This window comes from Meles meles, chromosome 20 (genome assembly GCF_922984935.1).
Source record: "Meles meles chromosome 20, mMelMel3.1 paternal haplotype, whole genome shotgun sequence".
Classification (NCBI taxonomy): domain Eukaryota; kingdom Metazoa; phylum Chordata; class Mammalia; order Carnivora; family Mustelidae; genus Meles; species Meles meles.
The window spans coordinates 44,471,486-44,496,500 of record NC_060085.1 but is presented as its reverse complement, the minus strand read 5'-3'; the positions used below and the strand labels follow the sequence as shown (position 1 = coordinate 44,496,500).

General features: G+C 36.3%; 1 protein-coding gene across 1 annotated transcript in view; it reads right to left on the bottom strand.

Moving 5' to 3' along the window:
- Positions 1-25,015, bottom strand: part of CNTN6 (contactin 6) — a 287,198-nt gene that overhangs the window by 53,925 nt on the left and 208,258 nt on the right. The window contains 1 exon segment of the mRNA XM_045991202.1: positions 6,576-6,703. Coding sequence (XP_045847158.1) covers positions 6,576-6,703 — 128 coding nt within the window.

Genomic DNA, 25,015 nt, shown 5'->3' with positions numbered 1-25,015 from the left:
TCAAGTATCATATGATTTCACTTATTTGTGGAGCATAAAAAAATAACATGGAGGACATGGGGAGATGGAGAGGAGAAGGCAGTTGAGGTAAATTGGAAGGGGAGGTGAACCATGAGAGACTATGGACTCTGAAAAACCACCTGAGGATTTTGAAGGGGTGGAGGGTGGGAGGTTGAGTAACCGGGTGGTGGGTAGTAGGGAGGGCATGTATTGCATGGAGCACTGGGTGTGGTGCAAAAACAATGAATACTGTTATGCTGAAATAAATAAAAAAAAAATTAAAGGAGAAAAAATGGCACTAGAATATAAGTGACCTCTGTGCCACTATAGAAATAGAAGGTTCAAGCAACAGAGGAGTCTAACAGTTTCTTTTAGTGTTAAAATGGAATCAAGGACGTATTACTAAACTTCCGATTCCTAACCAAATACTCAGGGCACACATGCAGGCTGGGGAAGGAAACTGAAGACAAAAACACTGACAGTTCAAGATATTTTTTTACTGCACGGACTAAACCTGCTGTTGGTCAAAGTTTTGTTTCGTTAATTTTTAATGAAAAGAGAAAGTAGATACTAGTGGTGTAAGTCAAGTGAAAGAAGCCAGATACCAAAACATATATACTGTATGGTGGCTTTTGTATGAAATCAGTAACAGAAACAGAATAGTATCAGACAGTAAACAGTAACAGTTAACAGAAACAGTAACAGTAACATAAAAGAATCCTAATAGTGGTTGCTTCTATAAATCAGGTGGGAGCAGGAATTGAGGGATGACAAAGGGCCACAAGGGAAAGTTCTACAGGGTGATGTTAATGTTCTACATTTGGTAGAATTTAGGATAACAGGTATATGCACTTGCCAAAATTCAGCAAATGTACTCTTAAGATTTGTGTATTTCATACCTGTAAAGTTCACCTCAAATGGAAAAGAGTATAAACAGATATTGAATTCTAATAAATGAAAAGCTGAACTATTTAGGAAATGTACTAATTTTTGTAAGATACTCTGTTTTTATTTCCACTGGACTTGAAATAATGTCATGTGAAACTGAAAGTGTCTCAGGCAGTTATTATTACATAAGTTCAACTGGAAGATTAAAAAAAAAAAGGAAGGAAAAAAGTTCTGTCACTTACTAATACAAGAGCCATGGTCAAGTCGTTTTAGCAATCTATGCCTCAGTTTTCCTTTGTGTAAAAGAGATAATGATTATTTGCTTTACAGTGTTGTGAAGGATCACTGAGATGATGGACATAAAGCACCTATCACAGTGGCTGGAACACAGTAAATATTTGATTAATGGTGGTTAATAATAATAGTAATAAAGAATACAACACCAGTAATAGTAAAAACAAAAACAAAAAACAAACAAACAAACAAAAACCTCTTCAAGGTCTTAGGCTACTCAGTAATAGAGCTAGTTAATTTAATTCCAAAGTCTGTGCTCTTCATGACTTTGAGGAGTGGTGTGTACTCATCTGTCTGGCTTCCTCCACTTAGCTTGAAAGACTAGCTATACATTCCCTATTTTTATTAAGAATAACCAAAAATAAACAAAACTTTGATCAGTTTATGTTTAATTGTTCAATGAAAAATGTCTGGAACAATAAAAAACAAAAGGTGAAAACCTAAAATTCGTTAATATCTGTCCTTTACACTATATATTATAAAATGCATATTCAGAAAAAACAACTGTTTAATATGCCTGGAAATTTTATGTGAGTGGTGTGTGCTACATTTTTTAAAAGACTGTGGACTAAATTGTTACAAAGACCGAAATAACACCGATATTGTATTTCCTTAAATAAATGTTTTGGCGGTTTTCTTTGTTGTTGTTTATCTTCTTTCCTTCCTCCCTTCCTCCCTCCTTCCCTCCTCCCTTTCTTTCTGTCTCCCTCTCTCTCTCTCTCTCTTTCTCTTTCTCCTTCTCCTTCCTTCCATTTTTACTTGAAGGGACTCTGGAATTCAAGTGTCAAGTGTTCACTCAGCATTATTTTCAATATCAGTGGGGGAAAGAAAACTCCTGGCCAGTATACAATTTCACTATGTATTTTTTCACCAGAAAAACACTTCCACTAATAATTTTTAAATCAAAACTTCCTTTCTATAAAAATGCTTTAAACCATTCTTTGTAGAAAACTGGGGTGCATGATTAAGCATTCAGAGGAAAATATTATCAGTACTTGGAGACTTCTCTGCAGTGGTGTTTTCAGCCACTAAAATATGACTGATGTCTTCCAACGTGCCTTGTCATTTCTGTGAAATTGTACTTTTGGTTTACTCAATAAAGCTGAGCTTCTCAATAAAGCTGGGCTCAACACCTCAAATCCTTTAAACTGCCTTTTGAAGCCACAAAGCCTCCAATTATCTACCAATCTTGGTATTTCTCTTAGTAAATAGAGAACCATAATGGTGCACACCATCACTCTGTTGGAGAAAACGGATAGGCCACTCTCCATGCTGGTATAATAAAGACTTCTATCACAAAGAATAAACAACTAAATGAGCGGCAATAAACTTAATTTGCACATTAGATATGCTTTTCCAAGTTCCGACATTTCAGTTGAAAATAATGCTGAAGCAATGAGGCCTATAATTGAACATCCAAAACTTCTCCAGTGGGGAAACAAAAACAAATGTTGCCTGCAAACAAGATCATTTTTATAGCCTGCTGTTACTCTGCTTTTTAATAATTTTTCAAATGCCAGATCAAATCATTTCCCCTTTTGCGTGATTTTCATGTACCTCTTAAGTGTATGTACACACTGTAATTTTATGCAAGTCCTCCAAAATGAAAACACCTAAACTCTCTTTTCGATTCTCTGCTTGTGCCTATGGAACATGTCCTCGGATTACACTGGGCATCTTCCGAGGCTCCTGCAAGGCTGGTGCTAATTGCACTCCCAAACTCCCTGTTTGAATGGAAAATGGCTTTATCCTACTGCATGAGTGAAACAAAAATCTCTAACATACAGTGCAGATAACTTCAGAATCCTCTTAACACAGATAAGCCATATCAGCTAAAAACTAATCTGGAAAATATCTTACTCTTGTAACTATTATCTTTTTACATGTTATCTAACAACAACATTTCTTGCATGACTGAGGCTGATAAGTCAATTCAAAGAGAGATGATTGTTTCATCAGCTTTACTGAAATTTCTCATTTGCTCTTTACCACCTTATTACTATAAGGTCACTATATGCTGATTTTGGTGTGAGAAACAAAATTATATTTGGCTCTGTAATGACAATCAGATGAACACCATAGACTAGAAAATACGAACACACACACACACACACACACACACACACAGAGACAAATATTAAATCATCTTAAACAACCAGATGATTATACTCTTAATCGTCAGGAAAATGGTTGAATCAATGCATATTATTATAATTCTTTCTCAGATTAAAGCTTCAAATTCGTAGGTTGTAAAATAATAATTCTTCATCAGGAATAGTTTAAACATTCTTACTTGAAAGAGAATTAGCGATAGGAGTCCAGGATATGCAAATGACAGGCTTATCTTAGACCTGTATTTACACAGCAATCCCACAGTTCAATAAAAAATCATGGAATACAGATCAATAAAAAATAAAAAATTCTAAAGATGCTTTTATTTGTAATGTGCACATTTTGTTTTTATGTAGTTATTTTTAAATGTATGTTTTTATGTTACTCTGTATGTATGTATTTCTTTTTAACGTGGTTCTTGTCAATGGCAAAAGAAGCAAAGAGATCCCCTTAAAACGGAACGTGGGTATTTCATGAAGATCAAAAATAACAAACACAATTTCCTTCTCATTATTAGATATAAATGAGTGAAAATTACTTGATATTCATGCATACTGATATATGCCCTGTTTGCATATGTAAATGACTCTCTTCTTTGTGCTGAAAATATTGGAACAGTGAGTTCTCTTCATGAAATCTGTAGGATTTTCATGTACTTCACATTTGTTCCCCCTTGCAGAGTAAGGAGTTCTCTATGTATTAGAAATACATAACTACAAACCCTAAAATACGGAAAATGAAAATATTTTAGAAGTTCATTATTTTCCTTTGATGCTCTTTATTGCAAAGTATCCTAAACTTGACCGCTGAGAAATAGAAAACCTTCATATTTTAGAGCAAGGAAGTCAGAACAGAGATTATCTAAGAACTAAAGAGTGTAGGATAAAATCATCTCACTCAATCAATAATTATTTATTGAACACATACAGTTCGCAGGACTATTCTAGGATTTGTGACGTTTCTGCCTTCTTTATGCTTCTTTCCAGAAGAAGGGAAAGAAGGAGAAAAAAAACCATAGACATGACAAATAAGTGAAGTATATAGTATGTAAGAAAATGAAAAATCCTACCAAGGAAGGAAGAGTGGTAAAGATTAAGGCGACCAGGAATACAGATTGGAATAATTTTGTTCCAACAGCCCCAGCAAAGAACACTAGAAATAAACAAAACTGTATGGAGTTTCTGTGTTTTGCTTTGTTTCATTTTGTTTTAAACCAAGCAATCTTATTTATTTTCTCCCTTGTACAGAGAGTTGATCATGTGTTTTATGGACGATCCCAAATTACAGATGAACTTATTTCTATTCAAAGAACTGGGAACCTATCTAGAAAAAACATGGCTGTGTTACAAGCTGAAACATCCAACCGCCACCTTGAGAAATAAGCACAGTCCAGCTTCTCCAGTTACATATTTATGTGAGTCCTCCTTTTCCTTTTCACCCATTTTTTTGCTGAAGGACATCATCATGATGCCAAATGTTCGAAACATTTGAGGAAGAGAAAGTAGTCATTGCAGTCCAATATATACAATAACTTTTATCGCCGGAATGTAGGTGATGAAAGGATGCCCATCACTGTATTTTAGCAGTAAAACCAATGGTCCACTGAATGGATCACCAGTATTCTGGAGAAACTTTCATCGAGAAACTACATTTCCAGCATCAGTACCTTCGATCCTTTATATTTGTTTTAATTCCCTCTGGATTTCTCCATGCTTGGAAAAATTAACTGTGATGCTGTCCTCAACCATATTTTAACCTTCTTCGTATTTTAAAATGAATGGCCACCACCTGCACCTTCTTAATTTGAAATGAGGGAATAAATCTTTTTTTTTCCCCTTAATGCTGTTTTTCCGTATATGGGTAGTACCAAACATTTGCTGGAGAGATATCCTATCATTCGATACAGCTACAGCACATTCCTTGAAATGTTAAGTCCATCTCTGTCTTAAAAATCTGATGACAAAACAATCTTAAGGAAGTAAAGTTTTTCCAAATGTGTCACACTGATAAGATTTTGACACAAGTTACATCAATCACATTTCCCCTGAGTGTTTCAGACAATTGTCAGCAGGCATAACGTAGTATGTTTAAGACAATGTTGGCAAAAATATCTTCCAGGGATAAAGGTAGGTTTTTTTTTTTCCTTGAGATATTTTAAAGAGTAGTTGAAGTGTAGTAGCTAACTACTTTTTATTTAATATATTTATTTTTAATAGAAATGATGATAAAGCACTGATTGCTGAATTTAATTATTTGGGCTTAATTAGCTGTTCAAACTACTTTATCAAGACAGTCATTTTAATCATCCAGGAGGCAATGAAATGATAAAAGTGACATGTCTTCCAGTAAACATACTAGTTTTATGAGCTGAGATTCAACAAAGTAAAGTAGCAAAGATGGGGAATAGATACTTGAATACTAATTATGTCCCTTGGTGGTAGATTGAGGTACATTTGTATTGATAGTAGCTAAAAAGTCTGAATAATAGAGTATGCAGTTTTATCTTCATAAATTATGTGAACTTACAGGTTTACCGTGATGGCTATAATAATGACTTAACGCAGACACAGATATTTTAATTTTTTTTCTCTTTGAAACAAACTACTCATTGAAGTGATGCAAGAGGGTCTGCATCTCACTAGCTATGCACCTAGAGTTATATAAATAAATGAACTGGTTATGTATTTGGCAACCTTATATCCATGGTAAAAATTTCATACAAAATGAGAGTTTCTGAAGGAAACTAAACCAAGAAAAATATAATCATCCAATTTTATCAAAATGTCCATAGCTTCCTACACTAAGGCATTTGTGACAATTCAAATGTTTTTTTTTTTTTTTAAAAAGATTTTATTTATTTATTTGACAGACAGAGATCACAAGTAGGCAGAGAGGCAGGCAGAGAGAGAGAGGAGGAAGCAGGCTCCCTGCGGAGCAGAGAGCCTGATGTGGGGCTCGATCCCAGGACTCTGGGATCATGACTTGAGCTGAAGGCAGAGGCTTTAACCCGCTGAGCCACCCAGGCGCCCCGACAATTCAAATGTTTTAGGTGCCGGTTTTAATTCTGTTTAATTACCCACTGACAGCATTTCAACTGCCGAAGTGTTCACATCTGCTGTGGTATCCCACTGGCAGAGCAAACATACTATTAATGAATATGGGAGCACAACTCTTAAATAAACTGTGAAATCAAGTATTTCATATATATAACATGATATAAGTTTCACATAGGTACACATATCTCCAATGTTCATCAAGCACAAATGAAGATAATAAAATACCTTTTACGACTAGGCTGCCAGTGTTCTTTGCAACGCCAAACTGATTTGTAGCTACGCAAGTATATGATCCGGCATCTGACCTAGTAACGTTATATATCTTGAGGCTGCCATCCTCTGAGAGAAACACTCTAAAAAGAAAATACATAATTAACAGAAGTAAGGCTCTTAAAATAAGCCTTAACCATTTATTTTCATTTTAAAACATTACTAAAACCATAACCATACTCCTTTCCTTTTATCCTATCCTTGACTGTGAGCTATCTCTGAATCCCCATAGTAGAATAAATTATATTTGCTCTTATTCTGACACAGTATTGATAATTATCATACTACCACTTGAATTATCATTGTTGATTTTGAAGCCCATTAAAAATAAAATGGATGCTTGATGCTACAATGCCCATTTGCTTGATTAATAACAAATGTAACTATTCACTATGCGTTTTGCAAAGTCAACTCTCTGGTGAAAATTGAACTTGGCATTAGAGAAATGCAAGCTAATTTTCATGTTGTTTAGCCGTAGCTTTAGATATCTGCTCTTATTTAGCACTTCCAGCCATCAAACAACAGGGTTCTCAATGACAGTATTTGCCAGAGCTAGTGAATTAAAGGAACCATCTATATGGTTTCATAGCCAAAGGGCCCAGGCTTATCCTTTTACATGGCCTATACCATTAAAAAGGGTAAACGCATAAAAAGAATGAAGCCTTCATTAATCAGACTGAATTAAATTGTCCTAAAATACATGCAATCATATAGCACATAATGAAAGGGTAGGTGTTTAAGAAATTCTAATCTTTTGTAAAATGATTCTTAAGTTTTCTCAGAACTCAGAAGTAATCAAAAGCAAATATCAGACCACTACTATAATCAGGGAAAGCCCAAGATTGGTTTCTTGACAAAATCACCATTCAGTGTTTTAATATAAGGAGACAAATTTAAAAAAAAGGAAAAATTAAAGCATGTGTCCAATTTTATGTCTTATAAATATAATTAGCAACTTTCTAAAAACATGACTCTTAAAACACTAATAGGTAGTTAGGACTGTACAAAAATAAGGGATGAAAACTAATTCGTCACAACAGTAATTTTAAAGGAAAGAAAGATACAACAACTGCCATGCATGTCATATCCATTAACAATACTAAACAGTATTTGTTTCATTGCAAATAATATCATTGTGCCTAATATGTGTATCACACAAAATGTAGCTAATATAATTAATTACCCAATTTGAAACCAAGAGAATATCAGCCAACTACAATTTGTATCAAGCTAGCTTCTGATATTGAGTTTACTATTAGTGATGTGTTCCACATTCTGTCAACTGAGAAGCTGGGGACACATCTGAGTTTAGAATGTTCCATGACTTATAATCAGATTTTTGTTTAAGCCATTATCTTGGAGTATTCCCCCAAAACAGACATTTGATATCTCATTTATTTTCTGAAATGTCTAGCTTTCTTGGTTGCAATTTACATGAACAGTTGAATCATACTGTTAATGACACAGTAGTAGTAAAGCTATTCCAATATGCAGCAAACTGCTGGCCAAATATAATTCTGTATCTGATTTAATTAGAAGAGATCAATGTGAGAAGCATCTCAGTGTATCCCCTATCTCTAGAATTTAGGAAAAATCAGGAATTTTCAGGAACATGGAAATGTTAAATTTTGGCCAGTAAGACAATTTAAGTGATATAAATTATATATCTGCTGACATCTAAAGGCCATCAGACAAACATCCCAGCTAATAATGACAGCGTTTATATGTTATATAATTTTTCACTTAGCTTTCAGAAAAGAACAATTCATATAAAAAGTGGTTTAATATTGCTACCCTTTTCAGGATCATAGTATATGTTCGACAATGTTTGTTAAATTGTCATCATTGAAATTGATTATTTCTGTTGAAATCTTCATCAGCCAACCGGTATTTCTCCTGTGCCTGGCACTGTTTAAAATACTGAGAATGCAGATCAATAAAAATTACAATCTGTCCAAGAGTAAATAGCTAATAAGTATTAGAGAATGAATTGAAAGTTATATATCTCTATATTATCTCTAGCACTCATCCTCTTTCCAGAACCATCTATAGTTACTTGCTGTAGACTAATTCTCCACGTTAATTTTGATGTTCAAGAAGTTCCTGTTGAGGGGCGCCTGGGTGGCTCAGTGGATTAAGCCGCTGCCTTCGGCTCAGGTCATGATCTCAGGGTCCTAGGATCGAGCCCCGCATCGGGCTCTCTGCTCCGCAGGGAGCCTGCTTCCTCCTCTCTCTCTGCCTGCCTCTCTGCCTAGTTGTGATTTCTCTCTGTCAAATAAATAAAATCTTAAAAAAAAAAAAAAAAGAAGTTCCTGTTGAGTCTCATTAGATGCCCTTAGAAGAGTCATCTGTGTTTGCTTCTCAAAATGTGGTTTCATCCCAGACCTACTGAATCAAACTTTGCATTTTAACAAGATATCCAGTGATCAGGATGAACAATAAGATTTGAGAAGCACTGATCAATTAATTATAAGTTCAACTTTGGTCTTTAAAGATTATTTTTATTCCTAAGAAAGAATCTATACTGTTTTCATAAGATAAATACACAAAAATGGATAAAAGATAAAAAAGGTTAGATTCAAATATTTTATGAAAATAACCGAAATAGTAATCAAATTGATTTATCACTTATTAAAAACATTATTAAAAAAAATAATTCTCCACAGCAACCTAGGGTATAGAAAACCAGAGATTTAACTATAACTAAAAATTTTATAACATGATAAATAGTATATTTCAACTTATCATCTAATTTTTTAAATTAGTAAGAGACGGTAAAATATAGTAAGAAAACTTACTCTATGATAACATAGATGGAATCAAACCACATAATCATAGCCTTAATTTTATGCAGAATAATTATACAAAAAAATCATTTAAAAAAGTGAGAATTTCAAGTTCTGTCACATATTAAAATATGGCTTAGCAGAAATGATTTTAAAAAAAGAAATGATTAAAATAAAAGAAAGAAAGAAAGAACAGCCAACTAAAATCAAACTGTACTAAACAGTTGACATCTTCAGGTAAGGAAGAAAGTACCTATAAAAATTAGCTGAAACATTTTAATTCATGGTTTTGTTAATATTCATAGAGAAATATAAGGACTAACATTTTTTATTCTTCTTTTGGAATATTCTAAAAGGTAGTTTAAAATGGTATCTGGAGGGATAGAAAGGACATACTAATGAAATATATTAAAATATCCTATCTTGATTTCATGTAAGCTTCTTTGGTGTTTAAAACAAAACACAGCCACAAGCACTGATAAGCTTGACTATCAAAAATTTTGAGAAAACATTCTGGTAATAAAAATAAAGATTTTTGTGAATAATTAGTAGAGAGAATATAGTTATAGAGATAGAAGTATAAGGCAATCAAGTGATACATAAAATATATATTTATATGTATATTAGAACCTAATGCAGAGATTGTACTACTCATAGACAATAAAAGCCTAAATAAAAAAATGTGAGCATCATTTAATGTGGTATGGCTTCTAAAAATTCAAAAGCAATTTAGAAACAGAATAGAAAGCCCAGAAATAAACATGTGATTATAGGTCAACTAATCCATGCCAAAGGAGGCAAGAAGATTGGGAAAACTGGAGAGCTATATGCAAAAGAATGAAAATGGGCTACTTTCTTACAAAAACTCAAAATGGATTAAAAACCCAAATGTGAGACTTGAAACTATAAAACTAGAAGAAAATATATGCAGTAATTTCTAGGACTCTAGTCATAGGAACAGTTTTTTTGCTATGTGTCCCCTGGTAAGGGAAACAAAAGTAAAATTAGACTCTTGACCATACCAAAATAAAAAGCTTTTGCAAGGCAAAGGAAACCATCAACAAAATGGCAAGTCAACCTACTGAATGCGAGAAGATATTTGCAAGTGATATAATCCAGTAAGTGGTTAATACCAAACATTTATAAGGAACTTACACAAACAACACCAAAAAACCCCAAATAATCCTGTTTAAAAGTGGACAAAGGACCTAACTAGACATTTTTCCAAAGAAGACATACAAATAGCCAACAGAAACATGAGAAGATGCTCAATATCACTAATTAACAGGGAAATGCAAATCAAAACCACAATGAGATATTACCTCACACCTGTCAGAATGGCTAAAATGAAAAAGATAAGAAATGACGAGTGTTGGTGAGGATGTGGAGAAAAAGGAAACCTCATGCAATATTGTTGGCAATGAAAACTGGTACAGCCACTGGGGAAAACAGTGTGGAGTTTCCTCAAAAAATTAAAAATAGAATTATTATATGATCCAGTAATTCTACCACTAGGTATTTACCAAAGAAAACAAACACACAAACGCAAAAAGATATGCAACCTTATATTTATTGCAGCATTACTTCCAACAACCAAGACAGAGAAGCAACCCAAGTGTCCATCTATGGAAAAATGGATAAAGAAGGTGTGGTATATATGTAATGGAATATTACTTGGGGGGAAAAAAGATCTTGCCATTTGCAACAGTAGGAATGGATCCACAGAATATAATACTAAGTGAACTACTCAGAGGAAGCCAAATATCATTGAGTTCAGTCATATGTGGAATGTAAGAAACAAAACAAAGAAACAAACAAACAAAAAAAGAGTCTTAAATACAGAGAACACCAGAGGAGTGGTCACCAGAGGAGAGGCAGGTGTGTGTGGGGGACTAAATAAAGGGAATTGAAAAGAAAATTTAATAGCAATTTAAATATATAAATGGAAATGGAGCAAGGCTAATACTTTCTTCCTTCTAAACTTACTCAGCAAATATTTACTAGTATCTACTGAGTTCCAGGCAGGATGTTAGATGTTATAATAGAAATAAGAGTATCAGGGTGTCAATTACCAAGGACACACTTCTCTATGAATAAACTCAGTGGTCAAAATCCAAGGAGGTTATTACTACAGGCCAACTCTACACAGGCCCTCTACTAATTGTATAATAAATGTCAACTCAGTGAATCCTTAAGTCAAACCCCTGGGCTCACTATTGGTATCATCCCCAATTTCCTGATGGGGAAACTGAAACAAGGGAAGAAGCAGGAATGTACTCAAGTTATCCACTAGGTAGGACAGGGCCCGGATTCCAACTTGTCTTTCTCTTTGGACCAGGAAGCAACTATCTGGGCAAGTGCTCTTTCACTTCAAGTTTCCAAAGCATAGTTTACCAACAGTATAGTGACTAAGAACACAAACTTGAGCAGTTTATTCATCTTACATATGCATTTCTTTGTACAGAATAACCTTTAATGTTGGAGACTCGACTCTTACCTTCAGGGAGTCCACATGCACATTTTCTCAGGGTTCTAAACTGTTGTGACATCTTAAAGGCAAGTTTGATATTCTCTACTATGTGAGAGTTTAACCCTAAACATGCGGCAGTAATGATGGCAAGACTGATACTAAGAATTATTTTTCTTCTTTTCCATGCCATCCTATGCAATAAGGGTATTATTAGCAGAGTTATTAGCAAGCATGGAGTTTCAGGTCAAACTGCTTTGCCTGTTACTGAATCTGAGCCCTAATATTTAATATTTGTAACCACTGGGCCAAGTTACTCAACATGCCAAGTCCTCAGTTTCTCACTTGTATCATGTGGATGGGATATTGCTTGTGTCAGAGAGTCATGAGGAGTGAGCGACATCAACTATTTAAAATGCTTAGTTTAGCAGTAGGCCTGACTGCTAGTTAGCAGTCAAGAGGTAGGTTTTTAATGAACCAGTTTCTCATTCTGCCAAAGAATATAGTCACTTCTGTAACTCCACGAACGGTGACAACATTGTTTTTTGTCAAATTCCATTTTGAACAAAGAGAACTGAAAGGTATACGTCAGGCTCTTTGAAAGGGGCCTAATGCAGGGAGGCTCTTCCCAGCACTAAGTTTCACTGCCCGAGACCCTTCACTGAATTCATGCACCCTCCCAACTGCGTTATCTGTCAAGTTACTCTTCCTGACCGACAATGTTCTCATTTTTATTTTGGGAAGGAATACAGAGTTGCTATGATAATTGAATTAATGAAATGTTAGTGATTAATCTCATGCTTACTCTTCATTGGCACTAGACTTTGGCTTTTGCTCTCCTCCATGACTCAGAGTGGATTTCTGATTCTCATTTTGGCTCTGACTCATGCCTGATGTCTGAAAACTCTTTTGTCTGATTGGATTCAGCAGAACCTTTTTAGGTTTTAACTATCATGGTTATTAGTCCTGGACTGTGTTGGGCTTGGTGTCACTGGGTTCTGAAACTCAACTTTCAGGGTTTGTATATTTCTTCTTAACACTTCCAATATAATCAACTCACAGTTAAGTGATAAACACCCTTCCTCCCCAGTCTCTATTCTCAAATATTCACTTAATTAGTATGTTTCAACTGCACTATTGAATAGAAAAATTTCCCCCAAATTACCAAAGCTTAGTACTCTAGATGATTAAATCACAAATTAAGGCATTTGCTTTTAAAATGTTCTGTAAAAATTAGAATTTAAAGACATTTACATGTGTAGATGTATCATGACCATTCAACATTTGAAAAATTAATAGTTGACATTTGTAATGTACTACGCTATTCCTCTAATTGCATTGTGGGCTTTAAAAAGGTAGAAACTCAGTAGCTCAAGCTGTGTCTGACAGTCAGGTGACATTGGTAGATTTTATGGTGGCATAGAAAATAGAACATGTGGAAAACTGAACCACCAACGCATGTAAGCATTTCAAGGTTAACTGATAAGTTGAAGGAACACTATATGCAGTGATTGAACATCCAACATTTCCATCTTCCTACTGTCAGGGAACGTTAGGAGCATAAACAGAAAACAAAAGTAATAGTCTACCCATTTGCCTCGTTTCATACCCTCTACCTTCTACTTGATGTGTTATTGTGAATGAAATACCAGGAAGACGGACTACCAATGAAATGAACTTGTAGGACTCTTTTACCTCAAATGCATGTAGTTCTCTGAGGAACTACAGAAAGACAAATGTGGAATGTTTTTCCTTGCTTTTTCCTGTGTTGCATGTGATAAGCTATTATAAACCTCCTAAATATAATAGAGATTATCATTCACATCTAGTTATGACTGCAGTGAATCTAATATATATCCAATCTTTGGTTAACCTACATACCGAAAACAAATCTGTATACGTAGATCCCACATGAATAAAAAATGATGAAGGCTCTTTGTTTATTTGTTTGTTTGATATTAACCATAACCCAGCACCAAGTTTGAGGGTGCAGAAGATTAGCAATAGCTAAATTTTTTAAACTATAAGAAATTAGGACATTGGGCAATTATAATTTCTTATTGCTGAAACTAGAGCAATACTGCTATTTTTATAGTTAGATTATTAACTGGAGTATTGCTTCCAGTTCTGTCTAAAGATAATACTGTAGACCATGAAATTTTAATTGATGGTCTAATTTTACTGATATCTAGAAAATGTAAAATAGATTGGATTAAAATGAGTTAGATACGAAGTAGAAAAGTGTGTATAAATTCCGACTCTACACAGTTTAGGTTTTAAGTAAAATGTCCCACTGGAATTCATTTTAGATCAAATATTGATATTATGTTTTAATAATTTTAGCACCCGATTATCATAGCTAAGTTGTGACAGGTATGCCGATTTCACTGCCACTTAATAAACTACCTCTTAAAAATTCCTATTTTAACAAGTTACAAAAAATGACTGACATGATCTACAAACAAGTAAATATCAAAGCTAGCTCATTTAAATCAAAGTAAAGGTTCTCATTCTCCTCTTTTTAAGGCAATAACTTTAAATGACTCTAATGGTAATTATACACAGGAAATAGCTCACTCCTTTGGTCAAGGGAAATTTAAAGATGTAATCAATGGATTAATGCAACCCTATTTTATCATGCTTTAAAAGAACACCAGAGCAGTAAAAATAAAACAAGAATGAGATCCCACGCGCACACACACACACACGCACACACACACACACGCACACACACACACAGAAAGAGAGAGAGAGATGAAGATAGAACAAAAATGAAGTCCTGTCTTGAGAAATGACTGCATGGGTGACAGAAAATAAAATCCAGCCTCTCTACCAAGTGATGTAGCTCATTCTCAATAAAGCGCAACACACAATCTTCAGTCAGTTCTAAGTGAGAGGAAACACAGGCTCTTCCCAAGTAGCAGGGGATTTGCCTTCCAATCTGCTTATCTGAATCCCACCCATCTTCCCAAGCCTACTCTGGATTCCCACTGTTAAAGGCCCACCTTAGGCATTCCCTCAGGTTCTCTCAGTACCACTGGCTGTCAAAGGTCCAGATAACACAGCCCCATCATAAAATAGCAGCCAGCACATCAGTCCCTTTTTCTTTCTTTCCAAAGACTGTTCCCATATAGCTTCTGTCTAGAGATAGTCTGTGTGGCTGACTGATGCCAACCTACCAGCTGTGTGTTTCTGTTCCTTTTTTTAAATTATTTTTATTAGCATACAAAGTATTATTTGTCCCGCGGTCTGTTCTTAAAATGAGTCCATAGCCAATGCAATAAAATATGATCCCACATTGTTGCCTCTGTGTACCTGACTCACTCTTAGCGGTTCCCCAGAGAACCTGGCTAAAATATGCAGTTTCTTGACCACAAACTGCAGTACTTTCTCTTCCTCTTTCTCCACATATTAAAGATGAGTAATTTTCTGCATAGCAATAAACTGATACACAAGGAGGTTTAATACTTTACTTAACCACAGCCAGGATGCAGGTCTTCTGATCCTGAGTCAGCCCTTTTCCTATTGAATCATTATCCAAATCATTATGCTACCTTGTATTTTGAATTTTCCTTTTTTTTTAAGTTTTTTTTTTTTTAGAGCAGTTTTAGCTTCACAGTAAAAGCAAGAGAAAGGTACAGATTTCCCGTATATCCCCCATACATGCATAGCTTCTCATGTTATCGCCATTCCCACTGGTGGTACATTTTTTACAGCTGAGGAATCCATATTGGCACATCATAATCATCATAATCACCCAGAGTCCATAGTTTACCTTCAGACTCACCTTCGGTGTTGTATATTCTTGGGATTTGGAAAAATATGGAATGACATGTATCTGTCATTGTAGTATCACACCAAGTATTCTCACTGACCTAACATTCCTCTGTGCTCCACATGTTTATTCTTCCCTCCTTGAACCCCTGGCAACCACTGATCTTTTCACCATTTCCATAGTTTTGTCTTTTCCAGAATATCATATAATACAATCACATGGTATGTAATCTCTTGAACAGGCTTCTTTCACTCAGTAGTATGCATTTAAAATCCCACCATTTTCTTTTCATGGCTTGATAGCTCGTTTTTTTTTAGCACTGCATTATATTCCATTGTCCAGATGAACCCCGGTTTATTGATTCATGTACTTACTGAAGAGTATCTTATTTGCTTCCAAGTTTTTGCAAGTATGAATTATGATACTATACATTATAGTGTGCAGACTTTTGTATGGACATAAGTTTCAAGTCCCTTGGGAAAATATTAATGAGAGTAATATTTGGATTGTATGGGAAAAGTATGTTCAATACTCTAAGAAAGCTCTCAACTGTTTTCTCAAGTGCCTATACTATTTTGCATTCCCACTAGCAATGAAGAAGCGTTCCTGCTGCTCCACATCCTAGCCAGCATTTGGTGTTAGTATTCCAGATTTTGGCCATTCTAATAGGCAGGTAGCAGCATCTCATTTTAATTTGCATTTTCCTGATGAAATAAGATGTGGAAAATCTTCAAATACATGTTCACCATCTCTGTATCTTCTGTGATCTTTGGCGATGTGTCTCTTAAGGTCTTTGACCCATTTTTCTATTGGAGTTGTTTTCTTCTAGTGAGTTTTAATCGCTGTTTGCGTATTTTAGATAACAGTTCTTTATCAGATGTATATTTTGAAGATATGTTCTCCTAGTCTATGGCTTGACTTCTCATTCTGTTGGCATTGTCTTTTACAATGCAGTTTTTTTTTTCTTTAATTTTAAAGAAGTCCAGCATATTATGTGTTTCTTCCATGGATCTGCTCTTGCTCTATTAGAAAAGTCATGGCCATACCAAAGGTCACCTAGGTTTTCTATTTCCTTATCTTCTGGGAGTTTTATAGTTCTCTGTTCTACAGTTAAGTCTATGGTACATTTTGAATTAATTTTGGGGAAGGGTGTAAGGTCTGTGTTCATTAATTTTTTTTTTTTTTTTTTTTTTTTGCTTGTGGCTGTTCAATTGTTTCGGTACCATTTGTTGAAAAGACTATCTTTGCTTTGCTGTATTGCCTTAGATCCTTCACCATAATTTTCTTTTTGGACAAGTTTTTACTCCCTAAATAGACTGTAAAGTTGAGTTTTTTGAGGCGTGTGATACAGGATTTTAAGAAAATCTAAAGTCAGCTTGCCTTTTTTTGCATTCTGGCTCCCTCTTGTTGGGTGTGGTATATTGGAAGCACGTGCTTGATTTTCTTGTAAAATTTACATGTAAATGGGGATAATGGTAATAATAACAACACTTGTTGGTTTGGGAATTGAATTTTAAAATCAAATGAGAGCCCCCCCAAATGGTAAGTATCACTCTTGATTTCTTTATATTCTCTAAGAATATCTATAATTCATAGGTTCTTAGTAAAAATGCTTTCTGACTTTATTTTTTCTTAAGTCTTTAGCCTTTTCTTTGTAGGTCTACAGGTATATTTATTAATATTATTAGTAAATTCAGCAAACCAACATAAAGTCACTTAGCCAAATAACCTCTTTGCTTAAAAATAAAAATAAAAATACATATAAGCAAACTGCTTATTTGGCCCATCGACTTTCTGTTAGTTTGCTGACACCATATAAAGCTGCAGAAGAACTGAAGAGATACATTCAAATCAGTCTTACCAGGGCTAAGACTTGAGTATATAGAGCAAACCTTAATCTTCTTTTGTACAATTCCATTCATGAAAGTGAAGGATTAAGAAGGCCATCATGAAAACTTTGAAAGTTATTATATAGATATGGACCCTGTTGGGGGTGGAGAGGGCATTCCTAATTAACTGATTCACAGAAAATACAGCAATTATGCCCGTAGTATTTTCTTAGCTCCAGACAAGTAACAGTGTTTCTTTGGTGTCCTGAACTGAGTAACATGAAGTACAGTGTGTTTAAATTTGTCTGTGCAATGGGAGGCGGGTAAGGCAGGAAGAGTAAAGACGAAAACACACATGAAGGGGCATCACTAACTGGCATCACAAATACATTCAATTTTGCTATGTCTTGTCAGAAAACACGTTTCTCTTGGTGCCTAGGGGAAAGCAGGCACGCATGGGTGCCTTTAGGATGCCCCTTTTATACCACTCTCAACAAATGAGACGAACATCTATTTTAAACACATTAAATAATAACTAAAGAAACACTTCCCTAGAACGGATCTATCAAACATGATTTGGGGGTCATTACCCAACTAACTGAAAGGGTTTACCTCTCAAAGAATTGTTTAGAAGTCCAACCGGTAGATTAAGATGGACTCAAACACCTTTTAATTTACATGGAAATAAAAACATCACTGATGCCAGTGTCTGATTTTTTTTTTTTAATTTCTGGTTTTGGCAGTTTATTTTATGCCTAAGGTATAATTAACTGGTGTGAACAGCCAATGTTTCAAAGTTAAGTCCTTGGTTCAACTGTCCTAAACTCCAAAGCAGAAACGAAGCATCAGATATTCAGACCTTAGAATTCATCAAAATGTGACTCCTTGTTCAATATGCCCAAATAATTTAAGCTCCAGCTTTGTAGTGGCTGACACACAACACAAACACAGATTCTGCGTGACTGAATTGTGACACAAATTAGGAGACAGCAGATAAGAGCAGTTGCTAAATAACATAATTATTTGGTGTCATGATGTGTCTTTATTCCGATGGCATGCCAGAGTGTGCTGCTAGGCTGATTCCCACGAAATGTTAAGGAAATGTGATTTAACATTAGCAAAACAGCATCAGATGGAAAGCTTAGCTAAATTAATCCAGTGTAAGAGGCCTAAGAGGAGTATTTAGCTGTTCAGTAGAAGAAGGGAAGGAAAGATAAAGGAAAGTGTCTCTATTTGCTGCAGTATTTTGGGATGCTGGAGAAAACACAAAAGGGAATTAATACAGATTCATATGCTAACATGCCTTACAACCCAAGCAAATAAAAAGAAAAGATGGGAAATTATAAAGCTGACAAAGGAAAAAAAAATTATAAAGTAGGACTTAAGAGACTTTGGTTTTTTTTAAGTAGGCTCCTAAGATAACTACAGGAGAACCAATTGAAAACACAATGGGAGAGAGAGCTGTTTAGAAAGGAAGGGAGAAGTTCAAACATTGTCAGAACTTTTGGCTACACTTCCATTACATTTATGATAATGAGCCTATTGTGTGATTTCTGTGAAACTTTGAAAGTTTTCAAATGTAATGTTGTATCTGCAGCATACTTTGAGATAGACAAGATTCAAATACAGCCCTGTGACCTTAAACCTGACCTATCCCTGAAGTCCTTGGTTTCCCGCAGGCATTAAAAAAAAAAAAAAGGTAAGGGACTTGGGCTGGAACATTTATGATTATCACCCCTTTTCATTCTAGCTCTGTCCTTTGCATATTTCAGAATATGGTGTATCTGGGAAATGCTCTCCCCTGCCATCTTGAATATGGTTTTGGTGATGGATGTGAGAAGAGTTTCCAATCCCGGATCCCTTTTGGCTACTGAATTTTTATATTCTTCAAAGTCTACAGAACTAAGCTTGGCTGCGAATGGGATACCAACTTGGATGTGACTCCTTGTCTGCTAACTTTAATGATTTCTTCTTCCTAATTATAATACATAATTTCATACCTAGATCAAGTCCTTCATGGAGCTTAGGGAGTTTATCCTTGTTTATTAAATTTGCATATCTATGTCTATATGTCACCAAAAATTATATTGTATGTTACATTAAAAATCCAATCTGTGATTTGAATATTGTAGGTGTAGGAAGCTAAGCCACTAAGAGGACTGATTTATTTTATTGTTGTGAATTAAGACTCCATCTATCAGTGCTATGACAAAATATAGACATCCTATACTTTTTATTGATGTAAAAGTAGAATTTGTCTGTATATATCGCTGTTTTGGGAAGAGTTGTAGTTTAAGCAACAACAACAAAAATGAACAAATAATGTGTATGGTATGATGGTCTGCTTTTAGCTCCACAGACGGGCACTAAATGACTTTGGAAAACTAAACTAAAGGCTTACATTGTGGTGTTGAAGATTACACAGAGCTTTGGAGTCAGAGCCTCCTGGAATGGAACGCATTTCTGCTACTCACTAGCTGTGTGATTATAGATGTGATGTTTAGCTTTGCTAAGCCTTAGTTTTAGCCACCTAAAAATACCAATAAATTTAATACTCCCTTCATAGGCATCTTGTAAAAAGTAAATGAAATGATTTATCTGAGATCTTAACACACTATTCATCCATGACTGGTCCCATAAGTTGATATTATTACTATGATTATGATTATTATTTGATGAGATTCAGGGTCAACAATGAGAAGGACAGATTTCTGACTGTATTGGGTAATTTAATCTAAGATAGAAAGAAAAAAAATGTGTATAATTAACTGTCTAAGCATCCCTAAGCGGTCAGAGAATCCACCGTTAGATGGCTCACAAAATGATTTGTGTCTGTCCTTAGAGGAATCCTATCCTGCACTGAGGAAGGCAGGTACCTATCCACACCTTTCACCTGGCATCAGGTATAACACTGACTATGCAGTAAGACAGACCACATAAAATCCAGGCCTTCCCACCTCTGTTGTATAGGAAAAATTCCTACATACCCTGCAAGTGCCAGCTGAGTTACCTCCAACCTGCTGAAGGCTTTCTGAACTCCTGTAGCCGAGTCAGTCCTCACCATCTTCTGTCTGTGATGACACTCGCCCCACTGCACTGGAGCTGCTGACCTGTCTGCTTCCCCCACGAGACTCGGAGCTCATTCACATTTATAAACCCAGAATTTTTTCACAAGGCCTGTCAAATTGGTTTGCAACTGTGCTTATAAATAAATGAATAGTTTGACAAGTCACACTTGAGAATCAGATTTGTCACTCCAAATCAGCAATTCTCTAACTGTGCTCTCAGGAGATCTAGGGCGTTCTTGGGGCACACCAAGGGCTGTTGGGAGGAAACCAGCTGGTGGAGGCAGGGGGAGTGGGCGGGGCATGGAGGGGGGGCTCTGGTTTTCCCTCTAGGACAGGAGACAGACTGGTTCAGTTTTAGCCTGTTTTATGACATGGGTTCTAGCGTAAATTTCATTTGGAAGCAAAACAAAAACACAAACATCCCCCTGGGCCCCAAATACAATTCTCCTGTGGGAAAAAAAGAACAAAAGATAAAGGAAAACAGGAAATAATAGCCAGCGACTAAAAAAATGCTCCGACAAGCCTGACTCTTCATTGTGAAGATATCAACAAGACGGACTTTTACACAAGTGGTTTGGTTTTTGCATCTTCAACTGGATCATAATTTCTATAAGAGAGCAATTCTATCCCTCCTGTTTATTTCTATTGGTTTGTTTTCCATATGCCCATCAGTGTCTGTGAGGGGGTGAGGGTGTAACACAGACCTGCAGAGCAAACACTTTCTTTCTAAGCTAGGAGCATTGTACTTTAAGCAAATCAAGTAATCAGATCTCTCCTCAAAAGTCAAACTAGAACAAAAGGTCATTTGTATAAATTGCACTAATAACTGACCTTTTCTGTCTATAAAATTATTGCTGTTGAATATTTATGTAAACTTTGGAAGATATAAATGTCACTCAGAAATTAGAAGCAAACACTAAAGTAAGTAGATATTATTCCAAGGAACTGGAGTCATATTTTCAAAAAGTAGCTGAACTGAGGACTCATATCTCCTTGGCCCTGAGATAAGATGAAGAATCAAGCATTTTAATATAGGAAGCAAAGTTCTGGGGGAAAGGAGATAAAATGAAGTTTCTATTTTTCAAATACTGTGTTTGCATCAAATCAGTGTTTTTCTAAGGGAAATTCAAAAATCTCGGCTTCTCTTGAGAGCAGAGGGTGCAAACTTATATTAAAAATGCAGATTCCTCAGCCCTGCTTCCTACCTACTGACTGAAAATCTTGGACATAGCTCTGAGAGCTGCATTTTTCACAAGGATCTTATGCATGATCAAGTTTGAAGCCTACTGATACAGACTATGAATTCATAGCAACTCCATACTGAAGCTTATGAATTTCTCGTTTTAAGATACACTGAGTACAAGAATATAAGATGCCATTTATTTGTGAACTTTTTCACTTTGTCATATTTGCCCTTGGTTTAAAGCTTACAGGATGTCATTACCCATCATTAAAACACTTTAAATAGAGAACCACAGCAATAATAGTCTAACCCAAGGCGGTACTGTAAAAGAGCACACACCCAGCTGGGCAGGCTGAGTTTAAGGGCAGGCTTTACATCTTTAATGAACCGGAGCTTTTTCCAACCATGGCAGGCAGGTGGTTTTGCACGCACTGTGTTAAAGGGTCACTGCTCCAGATCGGTGGAGGCCAGTGGGGATAAAGAAAGGAGGATTGGATGGCAAGGGGGAAAAATGAGGGCAAGACTGACAGGGGCACACAGGATTTCAGCTTGTTAAATCTTTGCGTGACAGAGGCAAGAGTATCAGATGGCTCTTGACATCTTCAGCGTGTATTCCCTAGGAAAGGCTCACCTTAACAAGGCTCTCAGGAGTTGAGTATGAACAATTTAAAATTTTATTACAAAGAGGCAGCACAGAAGGGAGATTGTAATAAGCCTGGCATTATGCAGACTGTCATTCTTCCTTAAACATGGGAACATATGGTTCATTTGCCTATTTGATACTCATGCTACCTGATGTACTAAGCACTATTACATTAAGTAGTTGGTGATACAAAATAAAATTAGGTTTATTTGCTTGTTCCATTAGGAAGCTTTGCAAGGAGGAGGAAGAGATGGAGAAGCCTGCTTGCTGGATGCTATGTTCTGGTTAAAGTTGCACTGAATAGACTTGTGGAGGGGATGTTTTTTAAGGTTGAGCACTTGGGGGTAGAGGTAAAAGGAAAAGGAACAGTGGTGATTTATAAAGCAGACAGTGAAAGATACATAGAGAAGGGTCAAACATCATACATAGATAAGGGAACATCATATAACTGGCTCCCCTATATTCAGGCAGATGGACCCCCATTAGCTGATGCCCCACAAGGTAAGATGGTTGTGAAAAGTCTCCGAGAAGAAAGAGGAATTGGAGCAAAATGTTGGGCAATGGGCTACGTAACCAAAGGAACTACTTTGTCTAGCTCATTAGCAAAAAGTAGAAGGAAGACAAACTAATTTTTATTCCGCTCATCTTCTGTGTCACTCTGCTAAGCACTTTCAAATAGGTCCTCCCAAGGGTACATTTTTACTCATGAAGAGAATAAAGATCAAATGACTTGCTCAGTAACCATCAATTCTATCTTGGCACAGAGAACACCCTGTTCCTCTCTTTCATCCTTCTTTGTCTTCTTTCTCTCTCGTCTCTTCTTCCTCTCTCCACTGATTCACTGCCATCTTTCAACTCCCCTTCCTCTCCCCCCAGCTCTTTCCCACAGCCGACTGTTGTGTTCAGGAGGGAGGTCTCAAGGTGCTGGAGTGGCGTGCACAGGGAGTGGGCCTGCTAAATTTGGGGCTCGAAGGCAAAAGTACCGATAAGCAACACTACTAGATTCCGTGCTATCTGAGAATTAGTAGGCATCTTTGTATTTACCTCTTTGAGACTACTAAGGTAAAAGTGGTAGAAACGTAACCATACGTAACTATGTGACAACCGTGTTCCTCAGAAATGTATCTGCATATGAAAAGAAGTAGCTGGTGATGGGTATTAAGGAGGGCACGGATTGCATGGAGCACTGGGTGTTATATGCCAACAATGAATCATGGAACACTACATCAAAAACTAATGATGTGGGGGCGCCTGGGTGGCTCAGCGGGTTAAAGCCTCTGCCTTCAGCTCGGGTCATGATCCCAGGGTCCTGGGATCGAGCCCCGCATCGGGCTCTCTGCTTGGCTGGGAGCCTGCTTCCTCCTCTCTCTCTGCCTGCCTCTCTGCCTACTTGTAATCTCTATCTGTCAAATAAATAAATCTTAAAAAAAAAAAAAAATGGTCACCTTGTAGAAACTCACTTCTTGGCCACATTCTTTAAAAAAAAAACAAAAAAAAAACAACTAATGATGTACTGTATGGTGACTAACATAACACAATAAAAAAAAAAGAGGAGGGGCGCCTGGGTGGCTCAGTGGATTAAGCCGCTGCCTTCGGCAGGTCGTGGTCTCGGGGTCCTGGGATCGAGTCCCGCATCGGGCTCTCTGCTCGGCAGGGAGCCTGCTTCCCTCTCACTCTCTCTGCCTGCCTCTCTGCCTACTTGTGATCTCTCTCTGTCAAATAAATAAATAAAATCTTTAAAAAAAAAAAGAGGAAAGAAAATAAGTATACTTTAACTTGGAGATACATAAAGTATCTGATATATTGCTTGACATATAGAAGGTGCTTAAAATGTTTATTTTCACTACTAATGACCACTTGTCTGATATATAACTGGATTTTATTTTATTTTGTTTTGCTTTATTTTATTTTATCTTGGGACATGAGAAATGTGGTGGATGTTTTCTTTTCTGACAGATGAGGAAGAAATGTGGTGGATTACTTATTAATTCAGCTATCTTTCATTAATAGGAAAAACACTCTTTATTTTTATTGCTCAGAGACTATGCACTCTGACCAAATCTCAGGTGATTTAAGCATTGTATTTAAAGGTGCCCATCAGGGGACAACTTTGTGCTGTCTGTCCAGTGGGTTAACATTTCCTATTAAATTCAGGAGGTGAGTCCTGAACAGGCAGCCAGCAGTCACAGAGCACAAGGAGATAAATCTAGGCCTTTGATTGCTGTCAGTTCACTTGCTAAGTGGATCCACAAGGAAAAAAAAGAAGTGATTAATCAAACTTAGCAGATGTGGAATTGATTCCCTTAGTCGCCGAGAATGCCTTACAGAAATAAGCTTAATCTGTATTCATCTTGACTTTCTGTGGTCAAGTTTGTGGTTTTTACCTTGGCTGGAAGAAGTAAGAATGTGTAACTGGGATTTACATAAAGATTAGGATCACAGGGGCACCTGGGTGGCTCAGTGGGTTAAAGCCCTTGCCTTCAGCTCAGGTCATGATCCCAGGGTCCTGGGATGGAGCCCCATGTGGGGCTTTCTGCTCAGCGGGGAGCCTGCTTCCCGCACCCCGCCCCCACCCCCTGCCTGCCTCACTGCCTACTTGTGATCTCTGTCTGTCAAATAAATAAATAAAACCTAAAAAAAAAAA